This window comes from Rutidosis leptorrhynchoides, chromosome 4, assembly GCF_046630445.1.
Source record: "Rutidosis leptorrhynchoides isolate AG116_Rl617_1_P2 chromosome 4, CSIRO_AGI_Rlap_v1, whole genome shotgun sequence".
NCBI lineage: Eukaryota > Viridiplantae > Streptophyta > Magnoliopsida > Asterales > Asteraceae > Rutidosis > Rutidosis leptorrhynchoides.
In genome coordinates, this window is record NC_092336.1 from 119515058 (window position 1) to 119535048 (window position 19991).

The 19991-nt window shown below is 33.5% G+C and overlaps 1 protein-coding gene and 1 non-coding gene across 2 annotated transcripts; one reads left to right on the forward strand and one right to left on the reverse strand.

Moving 5' to 3' along the window:
* Positions 1-512: 512 nt before the first annotated feature.
* LOC139840943 (uncharacterized) lies at positions 513-1526 on the reverse strand. Its single transcript, XM_071831184.1, has one exon. It carries the CDS (start codon positions 1524-1526, stop codon positions 513-515), a length of 1014 nt encoding a protein of 337 aa, XP_071687285.1.
* A 10191-nt stretch (positions 1527-11717) lies between these two features.
* On the forward strand, positions 11718-11824 carry LOC139846112 (small nucleolar RNA R71). The gene has a single exon (XR_011758854.1). It is a non-coding gene; the product is annotated as a small nucleolar RNA R71 (small nucleolar RNA).
* Positions 11825-19991: the final 8167 nt, after the last annotated feature.

Consider the following 19991-nt stretch of genomic DNA (forward strand, 5'->3'; position numbering starts at 1 on the left):
TGGACTTCGAGGTTGCGAGCTTGATCACTGGATAGCTTATACCCATCCGAAACAACAGAAAAATTGGGCCTGCCAACTTCCGGCCCAGATATATTAGTACCAGCAGGCCTAGATGATCCACGAGTAGAATTAACAGGCCCAAAATTTACGGCCTGTTGGCCCGAAAAAACAGAAGCCTGACCAGGCCCTGTATGTACAGGCTCGGTGGTAGCAGAAACGGGCTGAGAATGAGCAGTAGGCCCAGACACAATTGCTGTAACATCAGAAGGATTAGAATGAAGAAAACTATGCCTCGGGGTATTTTTATGGCTGAAGATTTGTTTAAAATGCTCGAAAACCGAATTCTTTACAACTTCCGGGTCATCATACCATGAACCATGAACATTAATTCCGCGGATATTGCACTTGTTATTTTTTCTTCGGATCGAGGAGTGAAAAAACTTCGAATTTTCATCACCTTATACTGACCATTTTAAACGAGCTTTTTGTTTAAGCATATTGGTTTTGATATTTTACTTCTCAACCCAACGTCGTCTACACTCCAACCACCTTTCCCGATCCGAATCCGTGATAACATTTGATTCATCGTTTAACTCCCACTCCATTGCTTCTCTTTTAAGGGCATAAATTTCTAAATCTAGTCCCCCAAATTCTTTAATACTCCATTCTTTTAGCGCGAACTTCACATTTTTAAGTTTATCCCTAAAGATATAATCTTTTCTCGATCCCCGAATAGGTTGACCCCAAGCATCCAATATAATCTTGTCTATCCCTTCGCAATTTAACCATTCGTCAAAGACTTTGAAAGGTTTTGGCCCGTAATCAATCAACTTATCTCTTAACACCAAAGGACAATGATCCGAAAGATGTCTATCTAGTGCATTTACCGAAAGATCTTCCCAAAGACGAAGGAAACTATTATTAACCAAGAATCTATCAATCTTGCTAAACTTCAACCCATCATCGCTAATCCCAGTGTATTTCCTTCCATTGATATCTATATCAATTAAAGCATTTATTGTAATGAACTCGTTGAACCTATCCGCCCTATATTGATGAAATTGTGAATTAAGACGATCATCCGAACTTCTAACCTCATTGAAGTCTCCAACAAGAAGCCAAGAAGTATTAATACTACCAACAAGATTTTCAAGAGACTCCCAAAATACTTTTTTATCCCGATCACTATGAGGGCCATAAACATTGACAATAATGGACTCCATTCCTGAACTCACCCATTTACCTCTAATGGCCAAGAAGTTTATACCCCCAACACAATCGATAATATCGAAGACACTAGAATCCCAAATAACTAAAAGGCCACCCGATTTACCAATCACTTCTTTTTGGACATAACCAAAGTTATCCCCACCCCATAGAGCATTTACCCATCTATCATCAACCTTAGCACATTTAGTTTCCAGGAAAGCCGCAACCCAAGGATTCTCTCTAGCACAAATATTTCTAACCCACCCGAATTTGCCTTTAACCGCGAAACCTCGAACGTTCAAAGAAAGGACCTTCATTAAGAACAATTAAACTAACGAAAGAAGAAAGACAAGATGCTTACTGATGGTCAGAGGGTGGCCAGGATAACCCAATCTCCTCCCCATACCGTTTCAATTCATCCATGTTGATGGATTTCGAAGACACGCAAGGTTTTTGCTTTCTCGAATTCTTCTTTGATCTAAAACCACACCCTTTACATGAAAACTTGCATGATTTACCACAATTAACCCCAACCCTTGCTCTATTTTTTAATCTCATTATTCTTGATGATGCTTTAAAGTTACACATAGTCGTCCAGTAGTAATTATTGCAGTTTGATACCTCAACCGTTTTGGATCTTTTACTTTCAGAAACCCTAGCCTGTTGATTACTTTTCTCTGAAATACATTCATTCGTTTTCTTTTTTGGGAGTCGAGAAGCCTTGGACTTCCTTTTTCCTTTCTCATCAGCTTCTGATCTATTGGGTAATTTTCTTTCCACGTGATTCAGATCTGCACCAGTTTCACGTGAAAAAGGTCTGCTGTTACACTCCACATTCCCATCGCCATCTGACCGATCAGGTTCGTAATCTCCATCTAACCCAACATCATGGTCTGAGCAAACAGGCCCAACACCATTCGACTTGTTAGCCTCATTATCATTATAGGAATCAAGTCCATCAACATTTGTACCAGGCCCAACCTTAGGCCCATCATTGTTCATCACAGGCCCATCATCAACCTTAGGCCCACCATCTGATGTATCTGCCCCATCCGTTCCACATTTTTTATCGTGTAGGCCCCATGTGCCAACTAAACCGTTATCCAGATCCACATTGGGAGACTCAGGAGACGCATTAGGGTTGGGAATAGGGTTTTCTATCCCACATTTTGCCTTGGAAATTGGTGCATTTTCAAATTCTCCCTCTGCAGTCTCAGCAACAAAATCATTATCATTAAAAGTATTATCATTCCCCAAGAAAACATATCCTTCATCTTCTATCTTGTATTCTTTTGCATGAACCAGTTCACTGACCGGGTCAACTCGTTTAACCGGAGACCCATCATCTTCTGGACAACTATAATCGTCATCATCATCTCCTTCATCTTCGTTCTCGCTGTTTAGGACATCATTGAACAGACTATACTCATCATCACCCGACCCACTAGCATCTGAGTTGACATAATCTGGATGTTCACTAGAGTTGTAATCACTATTATACCACGCATTCTTCAAACCAGAATTACACCGAAACTCGTTTTCTTTTAAACCTTCATCACATGATTCTTCGACTATGTTAACAAAATACGCTTTGGATTTGTAGATTAATTTGACAGCATCATTGACAACCTCTGGATTATTAAGTTTCACAAAAACCCTTCCTTTTACAAGACTTTGATTACCGCTGAATTTACAATTTTCCAGGATATACACCACACCCCACCATTCCGCAATTGCCTTGAAAGTTTTCTCGGACCAACAAGGTAATGGAACTCCAGTAATCGAGAGCCAAGACATTCTTCCTTCAGGCCACGCTCTAAAATCCCACAAATTTATTTTATGAACCACTTTTTGAGTTTGAGATTCTCTTCCAATAGCTCGTTTGCAGCAGCTATGTTTGGGAGAACCAGCATAATACCCAGACCTCCAAATCGTTTGACTTCCACATCTTCAAACCCTTCATCTTTCAAGATCATTTCAAGATTATTAAAAATACCTATGCTTTTAGCCTCCCCAACCACTGACCGTTTCAAGATCTCGTTATTATTATTTTCTGGGTTATCTTCTTCATCATCAACCATGAATGTTTTGCTTTTATCTTCACAATCATCCGACTTTTGACCTACATTAGGGTTACCCTTTTGGACATAAACCTGCTCCCTTCTTCTGCCATTTAGAACTTCTCTCAAATCTTTTGTACCCCTACCAATAACATCTGCAAACTTTCTCCCGTCACTGAACCGGTTAGTATCGACCCCCAAACGCGTATTAACACGTATTAACAGGAACCCTAGGTTCGTTTGCCACATGACCCGTGACTGGACCTTTTGGTGGCCGGTTTGTTGCCATAAAAACCTTGATTGCTTCGCCATCGAACTTAATGTTTTCCAAGGATTTCAAAAACTTTTCAGCGTCGTTTACTTCAGCGAACCTAACGAAAGCGAACTTACGACCGTTGAGCAGCCTTTTCTTAGCGACATAAACATCCCTAACCGAACCGTATTGCTTGAATAGCTTCCAAAAATCAACCACTTTCCACTCATCGGAGAAATTGAAAAACATGTATGACGTCAATCGATTTCGTTTTGAGCCCTCGTGAATGTTGCTTGTGTAGTTACCGTTGCGAAGACCGTGAGACACTCCCGTGCTAGCCCTAACCGTGCTTTGCCTTGCTCTCTCTCTAGATTTTCTCTCTCACCCATTTTGTGTAATTTAATGTGTGAATCTTCCGATGATCAACATACTAAATATTAAATTTCTACGTAAAATATTAAATAAAAAAAATACAAAGCCAGCTTATATCGGCAACAATATTATTCAATAAATAGCGTTAGATTTGGAACATAAGATAACGAACCATGAGAACGAAGGGCGTCCTTTTAATTAAGTTTTGATTTTAAAGTTTTAATTTAGAGAACTAATTTTCACACATTACTTTTTAATCAATGTAAACTTAATTACCTATTTTACTTTTATTTATACTTACAATAATAATACAAGTTCAACTTCCTACATTAATTTAGGGGCATAACTGAAAGTTTATAAGACAAAAGTATAAATGGATCAATAAGTGGTGTGTAAGGATCACTTCCTTTTAATTTAAATTTAATTAAAAAAAATATAAATATAAATATTTTAATATATATAAAAAAAAATATTCGTCAGCTGTGACGTCAGTTGTGGGGTCAAAAGCACCTAGATGGCTAGATGTACTTGTTTATTTATCCACGTTCCAAAGAATCGCATCTTTAAAAGAATTAATACGGAGTAATATACTGAAATACTACTGTATAGTTTCAAAGACATTGCATAGCAAAATACATTACATAATCGATAATCGATATTATAAAGGTTGTGCATTAATCGATAGTATCTCACGTTTTTGATATTTAATATTAAGAGTCTACGAAAATCACAAGGAAAAATTCATATATAAATAAATTTAATTTATATACAATACTCCGTATAAAGCAACAGTATGGTATTAATTAACACCATTAACTCGACATTCACAAGAAGTTTCAACACATTTATATATGAGATCAACTTGTTAATAGTTAAAAAAAAGTTTGTCGAAAACAAAAAATATGAGAAAAACATCGTATTGGAACAAAATTACACTAATGACTTAAAATTATGGTGGGGCAACGGAGAGGATAACTAAAAAGAAAGTGATTCTAACACACAACTTTTTAATCCATGTATACTTTTGTCTCATAAACTTACAGTTATGCCCCTAAAAAATTGAACTTATATTATTATTATAATTATAATTAAGGGTAAAATAGGTAAATTAGTATACATGGATCAAAAAGTGGTGTGTGAGGATCACTTCTATTACCGAAAGGAAGAAAGTTTAAGAAAAATTATAATTTAATAAAATTATATTCAATGATCTGATTGAGCTTCATATTGATTTAGGTCTTACACGTCTAATAATTAAGATCTTTTGGGCCGTGTCCTTTTGTTATATTCTCGAGTTAGATTATTACCGAAATTCATTGATATATAGTAAAGATAGGTTCTTGTAATCCTTAATATTGTTAATAATAACAGTCTTGCTTTAAAAAATAAAATAAAATAAGTTAAGATCTGACGATATGATGTGTGCAGCGGTGTATACAAAATACTATTATTTTTAATACGAAATACGGTACAATTTACACAAGTTTTATTTTTTATATAGATGGGATATACTTAAACCTTGCTACAACACTTATAGGCAGTGTACCTAATCGTAGAGTAGTGTAGTTTTTAGTAAGTCCGGTTCTTTCCACAGGGAGACGGCATATTGCGTACACTATATTTTTAAACAATTATATTTGTATAAATATATATATCTATATCTATATATATATATATATATATATATATATATATATATATATATATATATATATATATATATATATATATATATATAGTAGTATTATTATTATTATAAAAGGGGGGTTTTACCGTTTAATGACCGGTTTGTCGATTTTAAATAAAGCGTAAAGATAAATGATGATAATATAAATGACAGAATTTAAATTGCGATAAAGTAAATTGCAGTAATTAAAATGACAGTAAATAAAGGTACGATGAAGTATAAAATAAAACAATTATGCTTATTTAAACTTCCGTAACCATGATGTTTGACGTTTTGATTTTAATTTATTACTCTGGGTTAATTGTTCTTTGTCTTGGATTAATTGAAACATATCTGGTTTTTGTCCATAATATTTCATCGGTCATAATTATAAAATGCTCGTCAAATTAACCTTATTTCCGAAGTCAAATATTCCAACTAATTAGGGATTCGAACTGTAACAAGGTTTTAATACTTTGTCTAATGATTACACCAGGTTATCGACTACGTATAATCCAAGGTTTTAATACTTTGTTAACAATTACACCAATTACCCTTGTATATAATCCACCCCTGTTATAATTAGTCCATGATACATTAATTTATTCACTTGGCCATAATGAATAATAAATTACCCAATCTAATTGATTAAATTAAATAATTTGTAAAAGATGTCGTATAAACGTCACTAGATAGGACATGCATAATCATTTAATAATTATTAGATTAACTAATTTAAAGATAGGTTCGACAGATTTCAATGAGTTGTCATTCAATTAGACAATACCCCCCATCTAAATAGTCCATAGCCCAATGTTCACAGGTGTCGGTCTTTTGTCCAAACCCAAATTATGGTACAAAATCCAATAACCCCATTTTAATATTTAGTCCAACATCACGATTACTTCGGCTCAAATAAGCATAATAATAACTTAGTTACGAGACATTAATTTAAAAAGGAAGAACATAGCTTACAGTGGTGATTAATCGCGTAGCGTTACACGGACAGAGTTCCGTCTTACAAAACCTTAAAACATTTCTTGCATTAACCCAATTATTATTAAACTTAATTTAAACTTTAAATTATAAATATAAATATATATAATTCTTTACAGAGGAAGAAAGAAAATTGAGGTGTGTTGAGCTCGTCCGAATTCGTGGCTATTTATAGCACTTGGCCAGATTCTGATGCCCATGCTATCGCATGGCTACCTGATCCAGCTCACAATGCTTTGTTTTCTAGTTTTTCGACACTTTAATTAAATATATATATATATATATATATATATATATATATATATATATATATATATATATATATATATATATATATATATATATATATATATATATATATATATATATATATATATATATATATATATATATTATATTCTTGTGCATAGTTGACTTGTAATTTTAGCTCCGTTGACTTGCGCGTTGATGCTCGGTTTATGTCCCGGTTTCGAATTTTTGAACGTCCTTTCGTACGATTTAATATCTTGTACTTTGCGTTTCGTGACTTGTACTCTTGTCATTTTTGGATGTTTCTCATCAATAAATTGAACCACTTGAATTATATCTTGTACATTTGAGCTTTTTGGTCATTTGCGTATTCAAATCGTCGTTTTCTTCTTTTGTCTTCGCACTTATTTATTTAAACGAATATTACATAAAAATAGAACAATTGCAACTAAAAGCTTTAGATATTGGGATGATATTGCGCCTATATATATGTTTATTTGGAGCACTATCAAATATCCCCACACTTGAACGTTGCTTGTCCTCAAGCAATACAGAACTTGAAATTAAATCACACTTCACTCGAATCATTTTTTTATTCTCACACTTGATACATCAGTGATTTTGCTACAGCAGTATACACAATGATAGTAACGATGTGGTTTACAGTTCCACATGACTATGAAAATTTAGATCCTTTAAGGAAATTGGATCTTTATGAAAAAATTTGATCTTTTGAAAATTCATTCTAGCTTTTACCCTAGATAAGTTTTTCGGAATAACCCTTCACCGGTGTTTGCAAAATATTTTTGTGGGTTTTGTGGGTTTTGTGGGTTTCAGATTTTAAAATTTTAGCTCAAAACTTGCGGTTTTGTGTCACCCACTTGCTAACCTTGTATTAGGAAAGCACACGTCCAGTTTACTTGTCCCGTATATTACCTTTTATTAAACTACCGTCCGGTTGTAAAGGAAAGCGATGAACAAGCAACTGTTAAGGCAATGTCTAATGACATGCAATTTTTCATGGCCCACAACGTGTCTGATGCAATTACTATCCTTTGTAGGAGCAATAGTAAAGATCACCCTATAATTTTTCGGTCTGGCACACGGTCCTGTCTCCGACCATGCTATGCAACTACCGTTCTTACGGTTGACACCCGATTTGGTTCAGGTGACCTAATGAATTTCAGTGAATTCTTAGGATTTTACGTTCAATGGTAATGAACGCATTGAAAATAGGTTTTCAGAAAACAAATCGGTTTTAATTTTGATCAAAATATTTTCTCGTTCAAGCTCGAGTTTAGATATCATCGAATTCCATGAGTTTGTAATTCTCAATCTTTTAAGGTCAATCTTAAGGATTGAGTAATATCAGGCTTAAATGCTGATTTTTAATCTTTAAGGAGATTATCCTTTCTGGGGGTCTGATTCATTAGTCTTATCAAGCTAATTTGCACGGCGCCCTCCCCATTTTACGAGACAGATCCTCTCATGGTTAGGATAAGTCTGACCACATGGCGACCCTGTTTGATGCTGAGGTCCGTGGATTTCCTGTTGATTTTAGAGATGACTTTTCTAGATTTTTCATCAACCTACAGCTGGTCTGGACGACAACTTCTTGACCTAAATCAGGAAGCGCGTGTTTTTTTCGGAAGACTTTACTTCCTTTTAATGATGGAATTGATTCATCGTGTAGATCCATCTATTCTTTCAAAGGTATTACAAAAAATCGGGTAAAACTGATTAGTTTAGTCCAAAGCAAAAGTACCTGCAATAATCTGTACCAAATATGTGATATGTGTTTTAAAGAACTTGGTAAATTCTTTCCACACTTAGCTTTTATTTATTCTTTTCTTTGCCTTTTTATTCTCCTCTTTTCCATTTTAAATGAATTCAAGCATTTTAAGTTGTTTCTCAATTTATGTCCTTTTCGAGGTAACGATAATTTCGGTATCAACACCTAGTTTTCATCGTTCATAAATATGTATAAACATGATTTTGAATTCATTTAGTTGAAATTTTTCAAATTTTCACAAAATTTGGCAAATAAACCAAGTGTAAACCCGAGAGAATTTATAACCCTTCCCCACACTTGAGATCATGCAATGCCCTCATTTGCATGAAATCAGACTATAATTTTAAATTCATGAGGGTGATTAGTGTAGAAAAGTGATTAAAAATACCGAGTTTGCAAACTTATTATTTTATATCTCATTTGATATTTTTGTATCTTTTCGTCAAAATTAGTAGCTTTTGCTGAACTTTAATGCCAGTTTTTGAAAGTGCGCTGTTTTACCCTATTTTGTATTTAAGATAAACTACAAACATATATATATATATATATATATATATATATATATATATATATATATATATATTTATTTATTTATTTATTTATTTATTTATTTTATTTTTTATATATAAAACCTTTGTTTATTAAAACAATTTAAAGGAATAATTTTTTAAAATTTTATTTCCTTTTAATTTAGGTAGTTTCGGTATGTTTACCTAGTCCGTCCCTCGACAAAATTTAAAAATTGTCGTTTTAAAGCGATTGTTTTAAAAACAAAGATTTTCGGGTTTTTTTAATTTTTTTGGCATACTTTAGATCAGTAATATTAAAAATAATGATAACAAAATTTTTCGCCCCGTCTTTGGGTATAGCAATTTCGATTCTATGATCCAGTCTTTAACTTACGACGAATTTTAGAAATCATTTTTTAAACTTAATGAAATAAAGTAAATTTTGTTTTTAAATTCACACAAAACTTAAATTTAAAAAGCGTATTAATTTCATACAAACCTACAAAACAAAATAAAATTTAGAATGGGGGGAGAAAACTAGTTCTTTAGTGTCTGCTAGTGGAAAAGACCAATCGGATTCCATTCTCGGAACTACACGAGAACAGAACAACTAACTCTAGACAGCATTTTTTCTTAGAACATTTGAATCTCCCCACACTTAGGTAGCTATGGTGTCGAATTTGTGATTAACTTCATTGTCAATTTCTTTTGGACCATAATCAACTTGCATATCTGTGACTTTTGCTTTAAGCCATTGGTCAGATTCCTGTGTAATATCCACAAATTCAACTAGTTTCGCCTTTTCTTTAGGCGATAGATTGGATACTAACCGGTTACATAACTTAAAGTTCCCCTTAATTCTAGCATCGCGAATCCGTTTAATAAGTTTCTTCATTGAACTATTAATAACGGGGTCATTTAATTTTGTATCAACAATGGGGTTCTGTGTTATCAGGTCATCATTAGGTGTTACTTCATCTTCCCCACACTTGGGTGTTTTATTACTGTTAAGCACTACTGTTGGAGTTGGTAAAACTATATGGTTCTTACCAATCATTTTTGTTGGTTCAACAGTTTTGGTTGGTGGAGATTTAGACTTTCGACTCACAAATGTGATCGATTTTTCACCATCACTAAGTGTCATTCTACCCTGTCTTACATCAAATAACGCCCTGGTGGACGCTAAGAATGGTCGACCTAAAATTAGAGGAATGTTTGAGTCCTCTTTTATGTCAATGATAATAAATTCGACTAGAAAGGTTAAATTACCTACTTGAACTGGTAGGTTGTCAGCAATTCCAACTGGGTGCTTAATGGTTTGATTAAAGAGTCTAACACTCATGTTCGTAGACTTAACTCACCTACTCCTAATCTCTTATATAATGAAAGAGGCATAACACTCACACTCGCACCTAAATCTGCTAGTGCATCATACATGACGCAATCACTAAGTAGACAAGGAACAATAAATTCACCCGGATCAACCAACCTTGGTGGAAGTTTTGGTGGAACTGTCTTTACCGGATTTACTTCTATGATTTTTGTTTCTTGCACTTTCTTATTCTTCTTCTTCTTTCCAGAGGTATCACAAACTTTATTTCCTATTATTTTCTCATACTCCACTCCTTTTCTTGGAATTGAGATGGGTGGTCTGTATGGTGCCACCACTGGCTTTACATACTCGGGTGGTGGTGGTGGTGGTGGTGGTGGTGGTGGTGTAACTTCTTCATTGTTACTCACATCTAAAACCTTCTCATCTTCTAGTGCTGGTTTTTCAGAATTTGTTGACACCATATTAACATTCTCATTCCGAGGATTTACTTCAGTATTACTTGGTAGCTTTCCTTGTTCCTTCTCACTCATCATGCTAGCAAGAGTACTTACATGTTTTTCTAGATTCAAAATAGAAGCTTGTTGAGCTCTTAATGACTGATCAAACCTCTCATTTGTTTGGGTTTGAGATGTAATAAATTGTGTTTGAGATTCCATTAGCTTTGCCATCATTTCTTCCAGATTTGGCTTTTTCTCTTCGGTTTGTTGTGATGGTTTATACAAGCTAGGTCTTTGTTGATTGAAAGTGTTGTTTTGAGTTGGTTGGTTATTCAGACCTTGTTGGTTATACGAGTTATTGTTGGGTCCATTTGGATTGTAAAGAATGTTTTGATTTCGATTGAAGTTTGGCCTTGGTGGTTGATAATTATTTTGATAATTATTTCCCGGCCTTTGGTTCATGTAGAAAACATTCTCACGTTGTTCCATAGTTTGTTCAACATTACAATCTTTCGTTAAGTGTGGTCCACTGCATTGCTCACAACTATTTCGTATTGCGTGAATATCTTTAGTCATCTTTTCCATTCATCTTTCGAAAGCATCTATTTTTGCGGAAACGGAACCAAAGTCATGGCTAGAATCGGCTCTAGCCGCTTTAGATGATCGAAAGATATCTTTTTCCTGGTGCCACTCATGTGAGTGGGAGGCTGTGTTATCAATAATTTTGTGAGCTTCGGTTGTAGTTTTCTTCATAATGGAACCACCAGCTGTTGTGTCGATGTCTTTACGTGTAGCAACGTCGACACCTTGGTAGAATATTTGTACTATTTGATAAGTGTCTAAACCGTGCTGAGGACATCCTCTCAACAACTTTCTGAATCTTGTCCACGCCTCATATAATGTTTCATTTGGCTTTTGCGCGAACGTAACAATTTCTCCTTGAAGTCTCACGGCTTTAGATGCCGGAAAGAATCTTTTAAGAAATTTCTCAACTAAAACATCCCATGTATCAATCGCCCCTTCAGGTAACGATTCTAACCAATCTTTGGCTTCTCCCTTTAAAGTCCAGGGAACAACATGAGATAGATCTGCTCATGCTCAACTTCTCTGATTTTGAATAGAGTACAGATCCTATTAAAGGTTCGAAGATGTTCGTTTGGATCTTCTTTTGGCGTACCACTAAATTGGCATTGATTAGTTACCATGTGTAGGATTTGTCCTTTGATTTCATAATCTGGCGCATTAACATCTGGCCGAATAATGGCGTGACCTTGGCCAGTGCGTGTAGCTCTCATTCGGTCTTCCATACATTGAGGTTCTGTTACTTCCATATCTAAATTTGTTGAATCCGAATCAATAGAAGATTCTGATTTAACAGTTTGTGGTTCAGGAGGAATGATTAGTGGTTCAGGATCTTGGAATTGTCCCTGAATATCCTCCGGGTTCTCAGTTGTGAGGTCGGGTTCAAAAAATTGATTATCGGAAATTTGAATCGGAGTACTTGGTCTACTTGATGATAATTCTAAAGAAAAATCAACTGCGGCAATATTAGCTAAAATCAACTGCGGCAATATTAGCTAGATGTCTTGATCGAGTTACATGTGGTGAACGTATGAAAGGTGGTGAACGTTTTGCTCGGGGCATTCACTGAATATCCTATTAGTTATAAATATAAAAATTATATAAGTTATCAAATTAATAGATTTTTCTGATTTTGCCCACGTTTCGAATAGCCAATAGATGCAGCAGGTAGCCAGGACCCTTTAAATCGAAAGCCCACAACTCGCCACTAACAAATCCAACTATTACTACGAACCAGAAAATTTGGATGTCTATCAATTTAACCGCTGAAAATAATTTTTCACCGAGATTTAAAGAAGATAAAAATCTATGTCCTAAAAACTAGAGCGTAGAAATGAGAAAGAAAAAGAAACGCGTCGAAAAACGTCAAAAAATAAAAATAAGAAAGAAAAACGTCGAAACTTAAAAGTCTAAAAACTAAAAACTAAAAATTGCGTCTAAATGTATTAAACTTAAATTCAATTCTATACGGAAAACGGCAATTACTTAAAAAGGCACTAAAATCTAAAAACTGCGTCGCAAAATTCTAAAGCACATAAATCTTAATCTAAATAAAAAGTACTTAAGCGATTTTACGGCAAAGCCTAAAAACTAGAAATATAAAAATAACTACGGCAAAAATACTAAACTTAAAACTATATAGCGAATGATAAATATTACAAAATAAACGATAAAAATACAAATTATAACTAAAATAACAAAAATTCAAATTTTATAAAAATATTATTTTTATATTATTATTTTATAAAAGTATTTAATATAATAAACTTAATAAAACTAAAACTAAAAACTAAAACTAAAATATTAAACAATTAAAACCCTAATTTAATTAATAATAATTAATAATTAAAAACCCTACGCGTATTAAATGCTGTACGAGGTCAGGTCTGCCAATTCAATCCATGCGATCGCATGGATTTAAGGTCCCAGGCTCATGCGGTCGCATGGCTATAGAGTCCAGCTCAAACTTGGGCTTGTAAACCATTCGGCCCAATTCTATTTTATATTTATTATTTGATTTTAATTTTCTGATTTATATTTATATAATATAAAAAAAACTTATATTTAAAATTCTAAAAATAAAAAATATTTTTTATTATTTTATATATCTTAAAAATATATATGTATTTAAACACTTATATATATGGATATATATATATATATATATATATATATAGTATTTTTTTATTATTCTATATGTTTTTATATAAATACAAAATATTTTTACAAAATTAGAGATAAGAAATATAGCGTAAAAATATAGCGTTTCGCCGGGTTCCCCGGCAGCGGTGCTAAAATACTTATGTGTGCAGCGGTGTATACGAAATACTATTATTTTTAATACGAAATACGGTATAATTTACACAAGTTTTATTTTTTATATAGATGAGATATACTTAAACCTTGCTACAACACTTATAGGCAGTGTACCTAATCGTAGAGTAGTGTAGTTTTTAGTAAGTCCGATTCGTTACACAGGGAGACGGCTTATTGCGCACACTATATTTTTAAACAATTATATATATATATATATATTTGTAATATAGTAGTATTATTATATTATTACTATAAAAGGGGGGTTTTACAGTTTAATGACCGGTTTGTCGATTTTAAATAAAGCGTAAAGATAAATGACAAAATTTAAATTGCGATAAAGTAAATTGCAGTAATTAAAATGACAGTAAATAAAGGTATGATAAAATATAAAATAAAACAATTATGCCTATTTAAACTTCCGTAACCATGATGTTTGACGTTTTGATTTTAATTTATTACTCTGGGTTAATTGTCCTTTGTCCTGAATTAATTGAAACCTATCTGGTTTTTGTCCATAATAGTTCATCGGTCATAATTATAAAATGCTCGTCAAATTAACTTTATTCCCGAAGTCAAATATTCCAATTAATTAGGGATTCGAACTGTAACAAAGTTTTAATACTTTGTTTAATGATTACACCGGGTTATCGACTGCGTATAATCCAAGGTTTTAATACTTTGTTAACAATTACACCAATTAACCTTGTATGTAATTCACCCCTGTTATAATTAGTTCATGATACATTAATTTATTCACTTGGCCATAATGAATAATAAATTACCCAATCCAATTGATTAAATTAAATGATTTGTAAAAGATGTCGTATAAACGTCACTAAATAGGACATGCATAATCATTTAATAATTATTAGATTAACTAATTTGAAGATAGGTTCAACAGATTCCAATGTGTTGTCATTCAATTAGACAATACCCCCATCTATTAATAGTCCATAGTCCAATGTTCACAGGTGTCGGTCTTTTGTCCAAACCCAAATTATGGTACAAAATCCAATAACCCCATTTTAATATTTAGTCCAACATCACGATTATTTCGGCTCAAATAAGCATAATAATAACTTAGTTACGAGACATTAATTTAAAAAGGAAGAGCATAGCTTACAGTGGTGATTAATCACGTAGCGTTACACGGACAGAGTTCCGTCTTACAAAACCTTAAAAAATTTCTTACATTAACCCAATTATTATTAAACTTAATTTAAACTTAAATTATAAATATAAATATATATAATTCTTTACAGAGGAAGAAAGAAAATTGAGGTGTGTTGAGCTCGTCCGAATTCGTGGCTATTTATGGCACTTGGCCAGATTCTGATGCCCATGCGATCGCATGGGCTTTGTGCCTATATGTCATGCGATCGCATGGCTACCTGATCCAGCTCACAATGCTTTGTTTTCTAGTTTGCCGACACTTTAATTAAATATATATATAATATATATAATTTTATATAATTATATATATTATATTATATTCTTGTGCATAGTTGACTTGTAATTTTAGCTCCGTTGACTTGCGCGTTGATGCTCGGTTTATGCCCCGGTTCCGGATTTTCGAACGTCCTTTCATACGATTTTATATCTTGTACTTTGCGTTTCGCGACTTGTACTCTTGTCATTTTTGGACGTTGCTCATCAATAAATTAAACCACTTGAATTATATCTTGTACATTTGAGCTTTTTGGTCATTTGCGTCTTCAAATCGTCGTTTTCTTCTTTTGTCTTCGCACTTATTTATTTAAACGAATATTACATAAAAATAGAATAATTGCAACTAAAAGCTTTACATATTGGGATGATATTGCGCCTAAATATATGTTCATTTGGAGCACTATCAAATATCCCCACACTTGAACGTTGCTTGTCCTCAAGCAATACAGAACTTGAAATTAAATCACACTTCACTCGAATCACTTTTTTATTCTCATACTTTATACATCAGTGATTTTGATACAGCGGTATACACAATGATAGTAACGATGTGGTTTACAGTTCCACATGACTATGAAACTTTAGATCCTTTAAGGAAATTGGATCTTTATGAAAAAATTTGATCTTTTGAAAATTCATTCTAGCTTTTACCCTATATAAGTTTTTCGGAATAACCCTTCACCGGTGTTTGCAAAATATTTTTGTGGGTTTCAGATTTTAAAATTTTAGCTCAAAACTTGCGATTTTGTGTCACCCACTTGCTAACCTTGTATTAGGAAAGCACACGTGCAGTTTACTTGTCCTGTATATTACCTTTCAGTAAACTACGGACCGGTTGTAAAGGAAAGCGATGAACAAGCAACTGTTAAGGCAATGTCTAATGACATGCATTTGTTCAGGGTCCGCAACGTGTCGGATGCAATTACTATCCTTTGTAGGAGCAATAGTAAAGATCACCCTATAATTTTTCGGTCTGGCACAAGGTCCTGTCTCTGACCATGCTATGCAACCACCGTTTTTACAGTTGACACCCGATTTTGTTCAGGCGACCTAATGAATTTCAGTGAATTCTTAGGATTTTACGTTCAATGGTAATGAACGCATTGAAAATAAGTTTTCAGAAAACAAATCGATTTTAATTTTGATAAAAATATTTTCTCGTTCAAGCTCGAGTTTAGATATCATCGAATTCCATGAGTTTGTAATTCTCAATCTTTTAAGGTCAATCTCAAGGATTGAGTAATATCAGGCTTAAATGCTAATTTTTAGTATTTAAGGAGATTATCCTTTCTGGGGTCTGATTCATTAGTCTTATCAAGCTAATTTGCACGGCGCCCTCTCCATTTTACGAGACAGTTCCTCTCATGGTTAGGATAAGTCTGACCACATGGCGACTCTGTTTGATGCTGAGGTCTGTGGATTTCCTGCTGATTTTAGAGATGACTTTTCTAGATTTTTCGTCAACCTACAGCTGGTCTGGACGACAACTTCATGACCTAAATCAAGAAGCGCGTGTCTTTTTCGGAAGACTTTACTTCCTTTTAATGATGGAATTGATTCATCGTGTAGATCCATCTATTCTTTCAAAGGTATTACAATAAATCGGGTAAAACTGATTAGTTTAGTCCAAAGCAAAAGTTCCTGCAATAATCTGTACCAAATATGTGATATGTGTTTTAAAGAACTTGGTAAATTCTTCCCACACTTAGCTTTTATTTATTCTTTTCTTTGCCTTTTTATTCTCCTCTTTTCTATTTTAAATAATTCAAGCATTTTAGGTTGTTTCTCAATTTATGTCCTTTCTGAGGTAACGATAATTTCGGTATTAACACCTAGTTTTCATCGTTCATAAATATGTATAAACATGATTTTGAATTCATTTAGTTGAAAACTTTTCAAATTTTCACAAAATTTGGCAAATAAACCAAGTGTAAACCCGAGAGAAATTATAACCCTTCTCCACACTTGAGATCATGCAATGCCCTCATTTGCATGAAATCAGACTATAATTTTAAATTCATGAGGGTGATTAGTGTAGAAAAGTGATTAAAAATACCGAGTTTGCAAACTTATTATTTTATATCTCATTTGATATTTTTGCGTCTTGTCGTCAAAATTAGTAGCTTTTGCTGAACTTTAATGCCAGTTTTTGAAAGTGCGCTGTTTTACCCTGTTTTGTACATAAGATAAACTACAAACATATAATATATATATATATATATATATATATATATATATATATATATATATATATATATATATATTATTTTTTTATATAAAACCTTTATTTATTAAAAAAATTTAAATGAATAATTTTTTAAAATTTTGTTTCCTTTTACTTTAGGTAGTTTCAGTATGTTTACCTAGTCTATTCCTCGACAAAATTTAAAAATTGTCATGATTGCTTTAAAAACAAAGATTTTCGGGTTTTTTTAAATTTTTTTGGCATACTTTAGATCAGTAATATTAAAAATAATGATAACAAAATTTTTCGTCCCGTCTTTGGGTAAAGCAATTTCGATTCTATGATCTAGTCTTTAACTTATGACGAATTTTAGAAATCATTTTTTGAACTTAATGAAATAAAGTAAATTTTATTTTTAAATTTACACAAAACTTAAATTTAAAAAGCGTATTAATTTCATACAAACCTACAAAACAAAATAAAATTCAGAATGGGGGGAGAAAACTAGTTCTTTAGTGTCTGCTAGTGGAAAAGACCAATCGGATTCAATTCTCGGAACTACACGAGAACAGAACAACTAACTCTAGACAGCATTTTTTCTTAGAACATTTGAATCTCCCCACACCTAGGTAGCTGTGGTGTCGAATTTGTGATTAACTTCATTGTCAATTTCTTTTGGACCATAATCAACTTGCATATCTGTGACTTTTGCTTTAAGCCATTGGTCGGATTCCTGTGTAATATCCACAAATTCAACTATTTTCGCCTTTTTTTAGGCGATAGATTGGATACTAACCGATTACATAACTTAAAGTTCCCCTTAATTCTAGCATCGCGAATCCGTTTAATAAGTTTCTTCATTGAACTATTAATAACGGGGTCATTTAATTTTGTATCAACAATGGGGTTCTGTGTTATCAGGTCATCATTAGGTGTTATTTCATCTTCCCCACACTTGGGTGTTTTATTACTGTTAAGCACTACCGTTGGAGTTGGTAAAACAATATGGTTCTTACCAATAGTTTTTATTGGTTCAACGGTTTTGGTTGGTGGAGATTTAGACTTTCGACTCACAAAGGTGATAAATTTTTCACCATCACTAAGTGTCATTCTACCCTCTCTTACATCAAATAATGCCCTGGTGGACGTTAAGAATGGTCGACCTAAAATTAGAGGAATGTTTGAGTCCTCTTCTATGTCAACGACAATAAATTCGATTAGAAAGGTTAAATTACCTACTTGAACGGGTAGGTTGTCAGCTATTCAAACTAGGTGCTTAATGGTTTGAACAAAGAGTCTAACACTCATGTTCGTTGGACTTAACTCACATACTCCTAATCTCTTATATAATGAAAGAGGCATAACACTCACACTCGCACCTAAATCTGGTAGTGCATCATACATGACACAATCACTAAGTAGACAAGGAACAATAAATTCACCCGGATCACCCAACCTTGGTGGAAGTTTTGGTGGAACTATCTTTACCGGGTTTACTTCTACGGTTTTTGTTTCTTGCACTTTCTTATTCTTCTTTCTTCTTTCTAGAGGTATCACAAACTTTATTACCTATTACTTTCTCATACTCAACTCCTTTTCTTGGAAATGGGATGGGTGGTCTGTATGGTGCCACCACTGGCTTTACATACTCGGGTGGTGGTGGTGTAACTTCTTCATTATTACTCACATTATAAAACCTTCCCATCTTCTAGTGCTGGTTTTTCAGAATTTGTTGACACCATATTAACATTCTCATTTCGAGGATTTACTTCAGTATTACTTGGTAGCTTTTCTTGTTCCCTCTCGCTCATCATGCTAGCAAGAGTACCTACATGTTTTTCTAGATTCAAAATGGAAGCATGTTGAGTTCTTAATGACTGATCAAACCTCTCATTTGTTTGGGTTTGAGATGTAATAAATTGTGTTTGAGATTCCATTAGCTTTGCTATCATTTCTTCCAGATTTGGCTTTTTCTCTTCGATTGTTGTGGTGGTTTATACAAGATAGGTCTTTGTTGATTGAAAATGTTGTTTTGAGTTGGTTGGTTATTCAGACCTTGTTAGTTATACGAGTTATTGTTGGGTCCATTTGGATTGTAAAGAATGTTTTGATTTCGATTGAAGTTTGGCCTTGGCGGTTGATAATTATTTTGATAATTATTTCCCGGCCTTTGGTTCATGTAGGAAACATTCTCACGTTGTTCCATAGTTTGTTCAACATTACAATCTTTCGTTAAGTGTGGTCCACCGCATTGCTCACAACTGATTCGTATTGCGTGAATATCTTTAGTCATCTTTTCCATTCGTCTTTCGAAAGCATCTATTTTTACGGAAACGGAATCAAAGTTATGGCTAGAATCGGCTCTAGCCGCTTTAGATGATCGAAAGATATCTTTTTCCTGGTGCCACTCATGTGAGTGAGAGGATGTGTTATCAATAATTTTGTGAGCTTCGGTTGCGGTTTTCTTCATAATGGAACCACCAGCTGCTGTGTCGATGTCTTTTCGTGTAGCAACGTCGACACCTTGGTAGAATATTTGTACTATTTGATAAGTGTCTAAACCGTGCTGAGGACATCCTCTCA